Genomic DNA, 17,771 nt, shown 5'->3' on the forward strand with positions numbered 1-17,771 from the left:
ATATGGGTTGTGAGGTACAGGGAAGGTTGTGAGGTGAGGGTAGAGGTTGTGTTTGAAGGTACAAGCTGATCGATGTATGTTGAGGGAAGAGGTTGTGAGGTGACAGCTGAGGCTGTGTTGTAAGGTTAGGAAAAAGCTGAGGGTTAGAGGAGTTGTGTGGTGAGAACAGAGGATGTGCATGAGAAAGACCGATAGCAGCAGAGGACATGTATTGTATAGGTGCGTGAGCCAAGGATAGAAAAGCTTAGGTGAGGATAAAGGTTGGGAGTTAGAGGTGTGTTGTGAGATGGTTGCAGGGCTGTGTGATAAGTTTGGGTGACTCGTTGTCAACAATGTCTCCATGAAAAGGTAGGTGTGCTTTCTAAATATACGGCCTCAAAGAAACCGTTGATCACTACAGGGAAGGACTAGAAGATTAACACTGAAAACATGATGGCTGTCGATACAGGGTAGGACAGGGCAACGACAGATTGTTATAGAAAGACCTTGGTGCTGGAGAAGCTCTCTTCATTATCTCACAATGCTAGACGTTGCATGAAGCCTACAGACTTAGTGCTTCCCTAGAAACAAACTACAGTAATGTACGAGTTTTACTATCAGTAATAAACTTTAGTAACAAAAACAATTTGGAAAATAAAGCTACAAAATTTTTTAAATAATTTTTTACTCAATCAAAACATATAGACTGACTCAGGATAAGCACAAGAGGTGTATTTCTCTCAAAGTGTAATTGCTGAGTTTAATCCCTAATTTAAGTTTTAAGATATTTTCGACTGGTGGTGAGAAAGGTATATACAGCCTTGATGACCCTCGTGCAGTCGAGAGATTTAAAAACTCCATCAACCAACCCACAGCCTAAATCCACTTCAGAAAATTTCTTTAAGTTCTTCGATGATAGACCTATTGAATCACAGTCTTCTGTAGTGTATAAATACACTCATGAAAAGTTTCTCATGAAGTCTATAAATACAATCATCAACATTGTAATGCTGTAAAGATTTTATTGGTAAAATGAAGCGTCAGTTACATGTTAGCATCTTTAAGCGCCTGGGAGGTGTTGTTAAGATAAACACGCCGTTAGTTATCCTGATTGTCAACATCGTTAAGTCGCGGACTACACCCTAAACATGAGCTACTTTACTGTGGTATTCATTCTTTGTAACACTATGGTGCTGATCGCTGTGATCCACCACTATGGTGGTGGCCACTGTGATCCATCACCATGGTGCCGATCACTGTGATCCACCACCGTGGTGCTGACCACTGTGATCCACCACCGTGGTGCTGACCACTGTGATTCACCAAGATGGTGACGACCACTGTGATCCACCACCGTGGTGACGACCACTGTAATCCACCACCATGGTGACGACCACTGTGACTCACCACCGTAGTGCTGACCACTGTGATCCACCACCACGTAGCTGGCCACAGCAATCCAACACCATGATCCTGCCCGCAGTGGAGTTTTTACACACTGCTCCAGGACACCCAGAAATATTTAAAAATCCTTATCTACTAATTTCCATATCAAATTCTCTTTCTGCATTAAAATATATGGAAGATCTGGGTGGAACAGCAACCTCCGACGATGTCACCTCCTCCAAGAAGACACATTATGATTGCCGCTGAAGAAGTGAGTGCTTTCCCAGCTAAGTTGTCTTTTGTAAAATTTTTTACATGACGTGAATCAGTCTGTCACCAAAGTGAATATATTCAAGGCAATTAACTTAATTATTTTTGGTGCTAAGAAAGATTTAGCTTTGCTCAGTGTTAGATTTTTCTCTTTAGTATGAAAAAATATTTTGAAATTGTCATGTTTAAAAAATAATAATAGTAATAATAATAATAATAATGTTACTGTTATTATTATTATTATTATTATTATTATTATTATTATTATTATTATTATTATTATTATTATTACCGTTATTATTATTTACAATAATAAGAAGACTAAGAGTATATTTATTCCTAAATGCTAATACAAACATGATTAGTCTCTTGCTTAATCCCCAGACTAAAGCTAAGTAATACATAAATAATGATGTAAAGTAAAAGGACACAAGTGCAACTAATGTGACATTTATTGTAGCAACGTTTCGCTCTCCAGGAGCTTTATCAAGCCATTACAAACAATACATGGACACAGAGGGTATATAAAGGCTCAGAGTGAGGTGAATACTAGTGAGGTACCATTTCGATGTTCACTAGTGGTAGTAGTAGTAGTAGTGGTAGTGACAAAAGTAATTAATTCGAATTAATTGCTTTTGTCACTACTACTACTACTACTACTACTACCACTAGTGAACATCGAAATGGTACCTCACTAGTATTCACCTCACTCTGAGCCTTTATATACCCTCTGTGTCCATGTATTGTTTGTAATGGCTTGATAAAGCTCCTGGAGAGCGAAACGTTGCTACAATAAATGTCACATTAGTTGCACTTGTGTCCTTTTACTTTACATATTGTCGGTAATTCTACCAACTTTATTATAAATAATGATAAAACAAAGGATTCTGATAAATATCGATTAAAAAAATAATCAGTTAAGGTTTACCATTCAATAAAAAAATTACAATTCATTTAAATTTAAATAAATCGAATAATTTGTGTACCATCTCGAGTAATTTCTTTTCTACCCACTTTATTATCGTGACTTTGGTTTGTCTCCTTCACAGTGGATCCCCTGGACCAAATTTACTGAGACAGACAAAGGCATCATTAAAATCACTGGACCTATGGGTAACCTCCTTGAGATATTTGCTGAGAGAATGAATTTCGAGTAAGTTTTATGGTTTTTTTGTATGTGTGTGTGTTTATGTCGTTCTTGTACGAGTTTGTGTTTGTTTATACGAACATGTAGTGACTGCTAAACTGTGCTAGAGACTGTGTAGGAGAATGTGCTAGAGACTGTGCTAGAGACTGTGCTAGAGACTGTGCTAGAGACTGTGCTAGAGACTGTGCTAGAGACTGTGCTGGAGACTGTGCTGGAGACTGTGCTAGAGACTGTGCTAGAGACTGTGCTAGAGACTGTGCTGGAGACTGTGCTAGAGACTGTGCTAGAGACTGTGCTAGAGACTGCCATAAAGACAGTAGTGAGCAGTGACACTCATCCAGTTAGTGAACATACTAATATAATGACTGCTTTGGATAGTGTTATTCATCTTATGAGTAAGCATACCTCCATGAAGACAGAATTAGGTAGTACCACATAACGGCAGTATTGGGCCGTGTCACTCATCCTGTGAGTCGACATACAGTAATTGAGATAGTATTGGGCAGTAATCATCCTGGAAGCGAATATAGCTGCGTAAAGACAGCTTTGGGCAGTGTCACTCATCCTTCGAATAAACATAATGCAATAAATACATTAATGAGCTGTACTACTCAGCATGTGAGGGAACATACAGAGGTAAGTTTGCCATTTGGAATTTGTCGAGCTCTCAGAATTTCTAACCTCTGTAACTCATCATTCTCCTGGCTTTGTTAGACACTGTTTAGTTTACTTTCGGTGATAGCCGGTGAGTCTACCTACCTGGAGGGTATTCTGGGGATCAACGCCCCCGCGGCCCGGTCCATGACCAGGCTTCTCGGTGGATCAGGGCCTGATTAACTAGGCTGTTACTAAGGACCATCTTTGTCTTCTCTCGGACAAATTCATTACATTTTGAGGTATCGCTTCTTCCAGAAATAGAGATAGATTGATATGTCAACAGAGAGAGAGAGTGAGAGAGAGAAAGAGAATCAGGGACATCTACACAAACTCTCTCTCACTTACAGATACGAGCTGGTTCGTCCACTTGACTCATTGTGGGGAATTAAACTGGAGAACGGGTCCTGGAACGGAATGATGGGTCAGGTCTACAGGAATGTGAGTCACTCCACACACCTCAGAGTCAGCTGTTTCTTGTTTGTAAACAATTATTTCATAGGTATTACAAACGATATATATTTGGATAGTATGGAAATTATTACTATTAGTAGCAGTAGTAGTATTTACTCAGAGACAAATATCTAATACTATTACCACTACTACAACTACTGCTACTACTACTACTACTGCTACTACTACTATTACTACTACAACTGCTACTACTACTACTATTACTACCGCTACTACAACATTCAGTAAAAACATAAGTAATAATGTTGTTTATATTATTTACTTTTCTTCTATTTTTATCACCAACTCTCATTATAAGTATTATTATTATTATTATTATTATTATTTCTTCATTATCATGCTTTTAACAATCATCCTATATTAACAAGCATGGACTGGAATCGTTCATTTAAACTTGTTACTTTAGTTAGAGATTACAATTATTAAGTTAGTCATTCACACACAACATTTGCTTGGTAGCTTAATGGGACCAGAGATTCTCTGTCCACCATAAGAGAGATATATATCTCTTTATTATTGTAACCACGAATAAGCCGAAGACTCGAACCCATGTAGTTTTGGCCAGCCTCATGGTAAACGAAAAGCACATGACGCTCTAACCAAAACGACATGGGTTCGATTCCTCGGCTAGCCGCAGTGTTGTTATTGATATCTCTTTATGTATACTGTTTGTGCGATATATACCTCTCTGCAAATACACTGAGAGGTACACATTTATCAGTGCATATATTCTGAGAGATACTGAAATGAGGTATACAGTGATACCTCTCATATCCGAACAATATGAGCCGAGACTGGTTCCGAAACACGGAGTTTCCTGATACGTGAGGGGGAAAAAATGCGCATCCGTACCGTCATATCGCCATCCGTACCGTCATATCGCTATCCATACCGTCATATCGCCATCGGCGACGGCGTTGTAGGTTTAACAAACGAGTCCAACGTCGTTTGGAGGTGGGACCAAGCACTCTGGGCTCGAATAACAGCCTCCCGGATTTCACAGACCACAGGACCATAACTTTTCAAATGGGCTGTGGACAGTGGATGCTCCAAATACTCCAAAAGCGTCTCGACACCTGCCCTTGCTACTGAAGTTTTTGGTCTTGCAGGTATTGGGTCGTCGTCGTCACTTTCAGAATGTTCCGGGTGCAACACTGATCCTGCAGTCTCTGCATCCATCAGAGATTGCACACCAGGGTCGTCTTCGTCACACTCTAGCCAGTCCTGTACGTCGTCTTTTGTAGTTTTTTCCCAGCCTTGGACCAACCTGCATCCACGTGCGACAATATTTCCCTCTTTTTTCTAGAGTAAGCACATTCCTGGCCGTTTTTGGTGCCATACACAAGATAGCCAGGACAAAACACAGTTGTAATAATGCTGAAAGGAAGACGAAGAGCGAGGCTCCTAGTGGCCAACCGGTGTACTAAAGTGCGCGCCAAGTCTGATTCAGCGTTCTGCCGTATTCGAACGACTGTTCGGATGCTTCGGTTATGATTTTAGAATTTTGCTATTTCCCAGGGCATGTTCGGACATTGGCGAGGTCCGGATAATGGCAGGCCGGATATGCGAGGTATCACTGAGAGGTGCACTTACTTTGAAACATATATATATTGAATGGTGAATATACTTTGAGAGATATGCATTACGATATATAGTGATGTGTGTGTGTGTGTGTGTGTGTGTGTGTGTGTGTGTGTACTTTGAGAGATATACCTCTCTCGGCGTATGAACGTTCAGCTTTGTGTAGCATCATGAACATATCATCGGGCTGCACTCATTCATTCTATGAACATCCTGCAGGAGGTGGAGTTCGCTCTGGGCCCCTTCGCTGTAACTCCTCAAAGGGCAAACGCTATCGACTTCTCTGTAGCCGTCCATAGCGACAACCAAGCCATCATCATGACAAGACCCACTCTCCAGAACGATATCGCTGGGTTCCTCAAGCCTTTCAGCAAGGAGGTGAGGGAAAGAGAGAGAGAGAAAGAGAGAGAGAGGCACACAAACACAAGCAGCCAGGTACATACAGGAGGGCCCCGCTTATACAGCAGGTTAGGTTCCGGGCTGTTTCTGTAAAGCCAAAATCACTGCTAAAGTGAAACATAGCCTTTTTTTCACTTTCAAATGCATATAAAAGCCTGATAATATGTTTACACTATCATATATTAAGTGAACAACAGAGCTAGGCATAAAAATTGCATATACAGTACACACATTACTTACCTTAAAATGTTTTCATTAGATTATAGTGAGTGGTAAATATATTTACTATAAGCCCGAATAAATGAAAAATGGGTATAAATGAAAGCCTTTACATTAGTGAAACGCCGTAAACTGAAGCGCTATAAAGCGGGGCCCTCCTGTATACTCGAAGCCAATGGAGACTGATGCGAACTACAGCTCTGTCATCGAGTCAACTGTGACACAAAGGATTAGCAAATTAACTCCTTGTAAACTCAATTTTAAAACAATTAAAAAAATCTGTATACAAAAACAGTTTATAATCACCTTTTTAGTGGGGTGCTTTGATGCTAGAGAAGGGCTCTTCATCCAAGAAAGTGAATCTATCCTTCGCTTTCCAGCATCAAACCTCACGGCCTCTCATTCCATAGGCATTGTATGATCTCTGCTGGTTTAGAGCTGCCCACGAATATTATAACAATAATAATAATAATAATAATAATAATAATAATAATAATAATAATAATAATAATAATAATAATAATAATAATAATAATAATAATAATAATAGCAATAATAATAATAATAATAATAATAATAATAATAATAATAATAATAATGACTAAATTATAATTAATAATAAAAGTAATAATAAATTTTTTAATGATAATAATTTATTAATAATTTTTTGCAGGTGTGGATTCTGATTATAATGAGTCTCCTTAGTGTGAGTCTGGCCATGGTGCTGCTGGAGGCGCTGGAGGGATGGATCTTCAGCATCACCACACGGAAGGCTGTACCCAAGATTCTCATGTGGATGTTACAGACTCTCACCCAGGAGAGTGTGTACTGGCTCTTATTTCTTATTTTTGAGAGTTGTCTGGTTATGGGCTCTCTTGATCCATTAGTATAAATGCTTTATTTCTCGTCTATGTTTACCATCCTTATACCTTACGTACTGGCCAGGAGTTTTACGACTCATTCACCATGGGTTCTAACCCCGACCTTACCGTGGTTCATCCTTCTGTCCCTCTCCCAGACCCGCGGTGGCTGCCGAAATGGGATGGAAGCCGCCTGATAGTGATCACCTGGCTCCTGGCATCCTTCGTCTTCACCTCCTCCTACAGCGGGATCCTGACGGCCATGCTGACGGTGCCACGGGTCACTATACCCATCGACTCCCTGGCTGACCTAGTGGCCCAGTCTCACCTGCCCTGGCGCCTCGAGTCTGGTGCCATGATGCTGACATACCTCCAGGTTTGTCAGCATTTTGTTTGTCAGTCTCTGTTGCCGTTGGCATAGCACATGAGTTTCCCAGCGAAAAGCAGTCGTTGGGCATGAAGAAAATAACGCAAAAACCAGCTTTTGTTGGGACCTTGTCTTGACAAAGCTGGATACGGAGAAGTAATGACAACAAAAGCTGGTTTTGTATGTTGTCTTAATATCTTTATGTGTTGGTATAAACCTCTTCAACATTCATCAACAGATGACACTGTGTCAAGAAGACGCGTTTACAACGCAACCCCACCCCCTCAAGGGAGGTGTTCCTTGTTGCCGGTGAGAAGCTCTTGATGCAAGGAATTGAACCTGTCTTCCCCTTTCGTGGATCGAACCTGAATGCCGCCCATTCTTCCAGGCGTTTTATGACCCTTTGCGGGATTAGGGCACCTCTGTGAATGATATAATAACATTTTGAACACATGAGGAACTTTTGTGTAGAAGACGTTTCGCTCCTCATTAGGAGTTTCTTCAATCCAATATAAACAGAAGACTCTCATCGTGAGCGAAATATCTCCTATATGCTACACGTGTGTATTCTTTATGTATCTGCCGTTACTAGTTATCCCGATGCTGTGTATAGATAACACTGTGTGCCACTAGTATACACCTGCCAGTATAATACAATACACTAACTGTAACGGATCATACATGGAATTCAATACACACTGCATTCTGCGTCTGACACGTCCCTGAACATGTCCGCTTGACCATAAATTTCCTCCTGATTAATTTGTCCACCTGTCCAGGTGGAAATTACCGATGCTTTGAAATTAGATAGATCCGAGTGCATCTAATAATATACCTAACATAACATTATTGTACTAGGAATTACAGCTAGGCACAATCTGCATTCCCATTTAAAAAAATAATTATATATATATATATATATATATATATATATATATATATATATATATATATATATATATATATATATATATATATATATATATATATATATATATATATATATATATATATATGTAATACTTCTTTAAAAATCCAGGAATCTGAGGACGAGGTGCGACGTAAGGCCTTCACTGGGATGTCTGCCACCATCCCAGACTGCTGGTCGGCGAGGCAAGGCATCGCTAGTGGCAAATTTGCTGCTATCTGCGACGAGACTACCATGAGGAAGTCTATATCATGGGATTTCAGGTAATTTAATAATTCTGTAAACTATAGTTGACATAAAAGACCTTATTTTAGAATTATAACAATGACATGAATGGTCTGTTTTTTAATGTATAACACTGGCATGGATTTGCTTTTTCAACGGCATAAGTGACATAAATAACCTCTTCAAGAGAATATTGACATGACTGGGTCTTCATTAAGCATAATTATGCAGTCTGTCCACCTGGTCATGGACCGGGCCGCGGAGGCGTTGATGTCCGGAATACCCTCCAGGTAGACAGGCATTTTCACAAGCATGACAGTCGATTTCTCCTTAATCTAAACCTGGACACAATTTTGTTTCGCTAGGTTTAATTACGCTATGTAGATTAATATATATTTAAGTATGGATAACCGGCGATAACCAAGTAATGTAAGCGAGCATCCTGCATCTGATAATCTGGGACAAATGGTAGTCTTTTAAAGCGGTGATATCCTCTCGCCCTCTGAACAAAGAATACTAAGAATCTTGAAGCGATTAAATTCACAGAAATGACTGAAACAGCGTCCAATTTTAATTTGTAATTGTTGGGGGTCACTTGTGTATTCTTCAAGCCACAGCATTATAAATCTTATTCATTATTCTTGGCATCATGAGTGAATTTCTTGCCAGCACCAGCGGCCAGTGTCACCTGTACATAGCCAGGGAGAGAGTCTACTCCAACCTAATGATGTGTTTGGCCTTCAAGATCAACTCAACTTACCTGGAGAAGGCGAACAGTATGTAAGTAGAGTAGGAAAGTTTCTTTTTTTTTTTTTTTTTTTTTTTTTTAACATGGTTTGACAAGGTTAAGGATCCCTAGCTTTATTGACAAGCTATTTACAGGTTAAGGATTCCTAACTTTATTGGCAAGCTAAGAGCTGTTACCTACATCAGCTCATTTGAAAGCATCTTTATTGTTATGAGACATACAAGTAGGGAACAGGATGAAGTTGGAGCCATCTGTGGGCCAGCATTTTCATTTGATCAACTGGCTTTATCTCGTTGACATCATCATGCTGTACGAATGTGTTCAATACTCGAGTCATCCTGGGTATATAGGATCTCAGATGGAGTGATGTTCTGGAGAAGGGTACAGCCAGAGTGAAGTTGCTGCTTTCTGCCCGTCTTGTGGCATAAAAGCTTGTTTCACGCTGTCCTCGAAGTGGATCCAAGTGTGGTACTTTGACAATATTGGCCTTGTATATAACAGTAAGGCCACCCACATCCCTCCTATGTTGAAGGCTCTGCTGAAATGACAGATCTATCCAGGATGGGTCTAGGCGAAAGATGAGACGTCTTGCTCTGTTCTCTACTCTGTCAAGTAGTCGCAGATGAGAGGGGGGGGCAGGCAAACCAAGAAAATGGAGCATACTCAAGGTGTGAGCGTACTTGTGCCTCGTACAGGATCTTGCAACCCCTACTGTCAAGCAGATGCGAGATACGGCGAAGTGCTGTAAGCTTCCTGGCTGCCTTGTTTGCAAGATTTGCAACATGGTTCTTCATGGTTAGTTTGGAGTCAAATTTCACCCCAAGGATATCAACTTCTTCTCCAGGTGCCAATACACTCCCATTCATCCTTACTACAGCACCAACATTACCATCATGGTGCCTAGAGACGATCATCATTTGCGTTTTCTCAGGCGCAAATGTTACTTGCCATCTATTTCCCCAAGCTGATATAGCTCTCAGCTGGTGATTGATGTAGCTTAGAGCAGCTGGCATTTCTTCTCTTGGATAAGTGAATGTCAGTGTACAGTCGTCTGCATATGCATGTGATTCTGGGATGAGATGAAGAAGATCGTTGAAGTAGACATTCCATAACAATGGACCCAGCACGCTTCCTTGTGGAACACTTGCCCCAATAGGATGTCTTGCTGATTCCGTTCCATTGAGAACTACACTTAGAGATCTACCATGAAGGTAATCACTGAGGAGACATAGTGTAGAGCCTGCAATTCCCAGTGCTTGAAGTTTTGCTAAGAGGCCCTGGTGTCATACCCGGTCGAAAGCGCCAGCAATGCCCAGTGCTACCACACAGCTGACTTTGGATTCATCCAGTGACTGGTGCCACTTAGTGGAGAGGTTTAACAACAGATCAGCAGCAGAGTAACCTTTCCTGAAGCCATATTGACGATCACAAAGCAGTGAGTGGTAGTCATTTGTCTTGAGATTATTGTCTCAAGGATCTTACCAGTGATTGACAGGAGTGACACTGATCTGTAGTTGCTGATTTCTGCTCTGCTCTTCTTTTTGTGAACAGGGACTATTCATTTCTGCCTCTTTCCTATAGAGAAGGCCATTTACACTGTACTAGGCAGTGCTGAAAGATGCGAGTTAGAGGTGCTGCTAGCTGGTCTGTACATCTTCTCAACAATCTTGGGCTCAACTTGTCCGGGCCCACAGCCTTTTCTTGGTCAAGCGATTTAAGAAGGAAATGCACCTCCTCCTGTCTTATTGTCACCTGGAGTACCACTGACAGTTTTGACACAGTTCTTGCAGCTAGCCAAGGAGGGTCCCTTGCTGGATCAGGAACTTGCATTTTGGTAGCAAAGTGTTCAGCAAAGAGGTCCGCCTTCTCTTGACTACTAGTAGAGGTGGTCCCATCCTGTCGATTTAGAGGTGGAATAAGTTCATCAAGCAGATAACCTTGTCTGTCCTTGACCAGGGACCACCAGGTTTTGGAGCCTACCCTACCTGATGCTAGCTTTCTTTTAGTGTCCACCTCCCATTTAGCAATGGCCCACTTTTGAACATCACCCATATGCCTACAGGCTTGCATGTGCAAGTTCCTGTTATAGGTGGTAGGATGTCTCTTATACCTTTGCCATGCTTTGTACTTAGCAGTAGCAGCCTCTCTACAACGAAAGCCAAACCAAGGCTGATTTGTAGGCTTCGTCACATATTGCCGGTGAGGAATGTGTTCTTGTTGTAGATTAAGGATGTGTCCAGTGAAGGCTTTCGCTTGGTTGTCAACATTCCCTTGGAGAAGAGCATTCCAATCGGTGGTGGCGAGCTCAGAGCAAAGGGCTGGCCAATTACCTCTTTCCCATAGCCAGGTTGTGCGTGTGGACTCCTCACCTCGTTCTGTTGGGATCTTAATTGTCGTAAAAACAGCCTTGTGGTCAGACGATCCAACGTAGCCGAGGGGTTGACAAGTGACTATGCCTTCTGCCAGATCACTCACATCTCTGGGCCAGAGATGTGAGTAGGGAAATCAACAAAGTTTCTCATGTCAAACACTGCAGGAAGGTCATCAAAGTCCCTCTGTATAAGGTGCTGGTTGAGGTCACCAACAATTATAATATGTTGACAGTTGTGTTGTAGCAGAAGGGAGTCAATATTTTCCATTAGGAAGTTGATGGGGTCTGCATGTTTCCACTTAGGTCTGTACATTGCACATGCTAGTACAGAGGTACTAGTGTTTATGCAGAGCTTGAAGAACATCATTTCAAGATGTGTTGGGGTGGCAACATCAATGTGCTGGGCATGAACACTTTTAGAGAAGCACACAGCAACACCTCCTCCTTGCCCTTGCCTGTCTCTTCTCATCCATGAGGTGTAACCCGCAATTCTTGCAAAATTTTCTTGAGTCCTGTCATCCAAAAATGTTTCAACAACAGCTATCATGTCGGGACGTAGAGTGTTCACAAAACTATGTGAGCTCTCCAACATTAGTAATGAAACCTCTAATGTTGGCCGACAGGATGCTGATAGACTGGCTCCTCATGATGAAGTGGTCAGCTTGAGGTGGTGGATGTTTGTAGGGAATGTAAGGTGCCTGCCCTTGAGAGGTAGGTAGGGTACCTGAGGCAGCTGCAGGGATGTAGGTTTGTGGTCTTGTATAAGGCACAATACCACCTGCTGGGCTGGGATAGGAGTAGCTAAGTGGGTGACGTGTGAGTGTGTTCACCAGTTCAGAGTTCCTGCTGGTTTGTTCTGAGAACAGGTCTCTAAACAGGTGGCCCTGTCTGTCAAGTTCCTTTTTCTTCCGACATTGGTCCTCCTGATGTCCTTTCTTGTAGCAGTAATTACACCTGGTATCTCGCAGGCAGTTGTTGGCAGTGTGCCCCTTCCGGTGACAGCGAGAGCACAGCCTAGGTGCCTGGGAGGGTGGACTAGGATTTGTTGCACCTCCTGTGTTTTGCAGATTTGTCCTCAGGTTCTGCCGCTGCCGCTGCTCTCTCTCTCTCTCTCTCTCTCTCTCTCTCTCTCTCTCTCTCTCTCTCTCTCTCTCTCTCTCTCTCTCTCTGTCTCTCTCTCTCTCTCTCTCTGTCTCTCTCTGTCTCTCTCTCTCTCTCTCTCTCTCTCTCTCTCTCTCTCTCTCTCTCTCTCTCTCTCTCTCTCTCTCTCTCTCTCTCTCTCTCTCTCTCTCTCTCTCTCTCTCTCTCTCTCTCTCTCTCTCTCTCTCTCTCTCTCTCTCTCTCTCTCTCTCTCTCTCTCCCTCTCTCTCTTTCTACCTCTCTCTCTCTCTCTCTCTCTCTCTCTCTCTCTCTCTCTCTCTCTCTCTCTCTCTCTGTTAGTCGTAGAAGCAGTAGCAGCAACAGTAGTAGAAGAGGCAGTAGTAGTAGGAAAAACTGTATAATGGCTACATAAATGTCCATATCCGCAGCTTGTCAGTATCACCATGCCATTTCCATCCTCGTCTCATTATGGTTACATTTTTTCCTTCCAGCATTGAGATGTTGCGTGACACGGGAGTGTTGTCCAAGTGGCTTGAAAATGAGATCACCAACACTAGCCAGTGTCTGCGTCCCCCGGCCTACGACCGCGGCCACGGCATTCAGCCCTTGGGCCTTGACTTAATCCTTGGTCCTTTGCTCATTGTGCTTGCAGGTGATAATTAATTATTGTTTTCATGGGGAAGAGGAAAAGGGCTAAGCCGGTATGGGGCAGAGGGAGGCATTCAGACAGGATCCAGTGAGGAGGATCTAGGAACCTGGAGCCCGCTACGAAGTGAGTGTTGCGTGGGGAGCTGTAGCGGGGTTATCACCAGCAGTCTTACGGGTCAGATTACTATTATTAAAACCATAACTTAGCGCTTAACCAACAAAGGTTATACGGCTCTGCGAAATAATAAAAGTAACGCTGGAGAACTAGGTATGACAGACATTTGCTACATCATAACAGAGCAGGAGAGAGAGAGAGAGAGAGATAGATGGGAAACCTGCAAAATCTAGGACTGGGAGGCTTCGCCATTCCTTCCCCACATACGACCAGGCCACAGACCGAAGGAGCTAACAGGAATACTGATGGGACAGAGATGTAGGTTCTTGTAATAAGGTTAATAATACTCATACACTATACGAAGAGCTGAATCCGTGTTGGCCATTCTGAATATAGAATTGTGAAATCTCGACCCTCCATCCGGTGATAGCAAGACAAACATTACTGTACACACCAACAACAGTGCAGGATATATAGGATGACTGAAGAAGGATTACACAGACTCCCTCATGCACTTTCTCCAGATTTTTCATCACTGTTATGAAACAGGAGGGAGAGGATAAGCCAGGAAGGGCAAACATATTTCATATACTGGATTAATTTGCAGCAAATATTCAAAATGTCAGGATTAATTCCCATGTCTTATATTTTGTGAGGTGCTTAAACTGTATGGAAGAAGTGCTGTAAAATATCCAGAGTACAGAGGTAGTTCGCTCCTCCCATTTCAATTACGTATTATGACTAATAGATTTAATGATTCAGCAATGGGGTGAGGAAGGTGTTTGTTACTAAGGTGTTGGAGCACATTATAAAGTGTTTTGGTAGCGTAGGATGGGATCTGGTGAAGGAGGAGGAGTGTTTCAAGGAGAACCTGGAAGTATCAATGTGCGGATAATTGTGAGGACAAGACACAGGCTGCAGGACAAGCTTTTATTGGTAGTACATTTCGGTCACTTTAGACTTTCCAAAACTCTGCGCAGAACGAAACTTTGTCCCGGTTAAATTTTTTTATATAAACTGTATCACCTTCTCATAAGTTTCAGGAGCGTTTTTGTAAAAACTTTTCATTAATTATAGCAGAGTAATTTTTACGCAGATAACGAAGCTGAACACTGATAAAAATTCTCGAAAATAATGCACTGTCTCTCCCTGTCAGGTTTGTCGCTGGCTCTTCATGTATTTGCTGGAGAACACTTGATTCACCTTCTTCTTCCGGAGAAGCCATCGTCATAACTACAGAGAATTTTTTTATTCATTTCAGTCTTCTTCTAGAAACAACACGCACGCACACACACACACACACACACACACACACACACACACACACACACACACACACACACACACACACACACACACACACACACACACACACACACACCACCACAACAACAACAACAACAACAACAACAACAACAAACTTACTTCATATTCATCATGTGAATTTAAAATCTGCTTAATTAATATAGTTTGACTTATTTTCATCTCTAAATATAATAAAGTATATCCTGTATTAACCTCCATATACATGGATACCGTCTGATAAATGTAACATGATATAAGTCACACTTAATAAAAGCATGAATCACTGACGTTCATATTATCCTGTTTCATTACTCACGTTTAAAACTTTATAATTGATTATAAACGTGAAAAAGATTTGAATGGTTTGAAATAACAAAAAAAGGCACAATACCGTGACTGGAACGATACACAAATAACCCGCACATGTAAGAGAGGAGCTTACGACGACGTTTCGGTCCGAGTTGGACCATTTGGGGTGTGACTTTGTAAATGGTCCAAGTCGGACCGAAACGTCGTCGTAAGCTCCTCTTTTCTATGTGCGGGTTATTTGTGTACTGAATGGTTTTCGTATCACTAATAAGAACATAAGAAGAACATAAGAACGAAGGAACACTGCAGAAGGCCTACTGGCCCATGCGAGGCAGGTCCAAGTCTCCTACCGGCTTAAGCCAATGCACCCAACCTAGTCAGGTCAGGTCACATTGACTTAAGGGAGGAACACGGCAACCGACCTGTTAGCACAAGCTATCAGGTCTAACTCACACCCACCCACATCTACTCATGTATTTATCCAACCTATTTTTAAAGCTACACAACGTTCTGGCCTCTATAACGGTACTTGGGAGTTTGTTCCACTCATCCACAACTCTATTACCAAACCAGTACTTTCCTATATCCTTCCTGAATCTGAATTTTTCCAACTTAAAACCATTGCTGCGAGTCCTGTCTAGGCTAGATATTTTCAGCACACTATTTACATCCCCTTTATTTATTCCTGTCTTCCATTTATACACCTCAATCATATCCCCTAATTCTACGTCTTTCTAGAGAGTGCAGTTTCAGGGCCCTTAGTCTATCCTCATAGGGAAGGTTTCTGATACATGGGATCATCTTTGTCATCCTCATTTGTACATTTTCCAGAGAATTTATATCCATTCTGTAATACGGTGACCAAAACTGTGCAGCATAATCTAAATGAGGCCTAACCAAGGATGTATAGAGTTGAAGAACAACCTGAGGACTCCTATTATTTATGCTTCTTGATATGAAGCCAAGGATTCTATTAGCTTTATTGCGAACACTTATGCACTGTTGTCTTGGTTTCAGATTACTGCTAACCAGAACTCCTAAATCTTTTTCGCAATCCGTAATATTAAGATCTACATTATTTAGTTTATATGTGGCATGGTTATTGTCCTGTCCAACATTTAGAACTTTGCATTTGTCTATATTAAACTGCATCTGCCACTTCTCCGACCACTGCATCAGTCTATTCAAATCTTCCTGGAGTGCTCGAATGTCCTCGTCAGAATGAATTCGACGGCCTATTTTGGTGTCATCGGCAAACTTGCCGATGTCGCTCTTTATGCCCTCATCTATGTCGTTTATGTAGATTGTGAACAGCAGGGGGCCCAACACTGACCCCTGTGGAACACCGCTCGTGACGCTTCCCCACTCTGATTTCTCCCCATTTATGCAAACTCTCTGCTGCCTATTTGTCAACCATGCCTCTATCCAGGAAAAAATTTCTCCTCCTATTCCATGTGCTTTAATTTTCCTCAATAGTCTCTGATGTGGGACCCTGTCAAAAGCCTTACTGAAGTCCATATACACAATATCATATTCATTACCATGATCTACCTCCTCAAATACCTTAGTGAAAAAAAGTTAATAAATTCGTAAGGCAGGAACGCCCCTTTGTAAAACCATGCTGAGATTCGTTGATTAATTTATGCTTTTCAAGGTGGCTACGAACTGCCTCGGCAATTATTGATTCCATAAATTTTCCCACTATGGAGGTTAGGCTTATTGGTCTATAGTTCGAAGCTAAGGACCTGTCACCTGTTTTGAAAATAGGTATCACATTTGCCATTTTCCACTTATCTGGCACCATGCCAGTTTGTAGTGATATGTTGAAAAGATTAGCCAAAGGTGTGCTAAGCTCCTCTTTACATTCCTTTAGAACCCTTGCATACAGTTTCATCAGGGCCTGGGGATTTGTTAGGTTTTAATTTATCTATTTGCCTAAGGACCATGTCACTTGTGACCCTAATAGTGCACAGTTTATTATCGTCCTGTTCTACATAATTTATCATTACTGGAATATCGCTGGTATCCTCCTGTGTAAAAACTGAGAGGAAGTATGTGTTAAAAATTCTACACATTTCCTTATCACTGTCAGTGAGCTGACCCGAGGAACTTTTGAGTGGGCCTATCTTGTCCCTGATCTTACTTCTGTATACCTGAAAGAATCCTTTTGGGTTAGTCTTCGATTCTCTTGCAACTTTAACCTCATAATCTCTTTTTGCTTTTCTAATTCCCTTTTTTATTTCTCTCTTTAACTGAATATATCGATTTCTTAATTGCCCCTCTCCTCTTTTGATTTGCCTATATATGCCTCTCTTTTGACCAATCAGATATTTTAATCTATTGTTCATCCATTTAGGATCATTTTTGTTTGATCTGATTTCCCTATTTGGAACATAATTTGACTGAGCAGCTAGAACTATGCCCTGGAAAGCATCATATCGGCAACCATCACCACCTACCTGACCCTTAGTCAGGTCATTCCAGTTCAGCCCACCTAAGTAATTTTTTCAGTCCTATGAAATCAGCCAAGCGAAAGTCAGGGACGGAGACTTGATTGCCATTATTAGGGGAATTCCATGATATATTAAAACTGAGTGATTTGTGATCACTCTCCCCAAGCTCATCATTAACCTCAAGATTATTAATTAGTGTTTCCCTACTGGCAAGAACCAAGTCAAGGAGGTT

General features: G+C 41.5%; 1 protein-coding gene across 1 annotated transcript; it reads left to right on the plus strand.

Annotated features, from left to right (window-relative positions):
* The first annotated feature begins 2,744 nt into the window (after nucleotides 1-2,744).
* On the plus strand, nucleotides 2,745-14,705 carry LOC128689862 (glutamate receptor-like). Its single transcript, XM_070087691.1, has 9 exons — nucleotides 2,745-2,788; nucleotides 3,787-3,877; nucleotides 5,711-5,869; nucleotides 6,783-6,930; nucleotides 7,128-7,345; nucleotides 8,376-8,527; nucleotides 9,159-9,269; nucleotides 13,201-13,361; nucleotides 14,629-14,705. Exons 1-9 carry the CDS (start codon nucleotides 2,745-2,747, stop codon nucleotides 14,703-14,705), a joined length of 1,161 nt encoding a protein of 386 aa, XP_069943792.1.
* Nucleotides 14,706-17,771: the final 3,066 nt, after the last annotated feature.

The sequence above is a fragment of the Cherax quadricarinatus genome, chromosome 22, assembly GCF_038502225.1.
Source record: "Cherax quadricarinatus isolate ZL_2023a chromosome 22, ASM3850222v1, whole genome shotgun sequence".
NCBI classification, from domain to species: Eukaryota; Metazoa; Arthropoda; class Malacostraca; order Decapoda; family Parastacidae; genus Cherax; species Cherax quadricarinatus.

Coding starts and splice junctions, on each gene's coding strand:
- LOC128689862 (XM_070087691.1), top strand. CDS start 2,745: ATGGGTAACCTCCTTGAGATATTTGCTGAGAGAATGAATTTCGA. Junction 7,346..8,375: donor TGATGCTGACATACCTCCAG/GTTTGTCAGCAT, acceptor TTAAAAATCCAG/GAATCTGAGGACGAGGTGCG. Junction 8,528..9,158: donor TCTATATCATGGGATTTCAG/GTAATTTAATAA, acceptor ATTTCTTGCCAG/CACCAGCGGCCAGTGTCACC.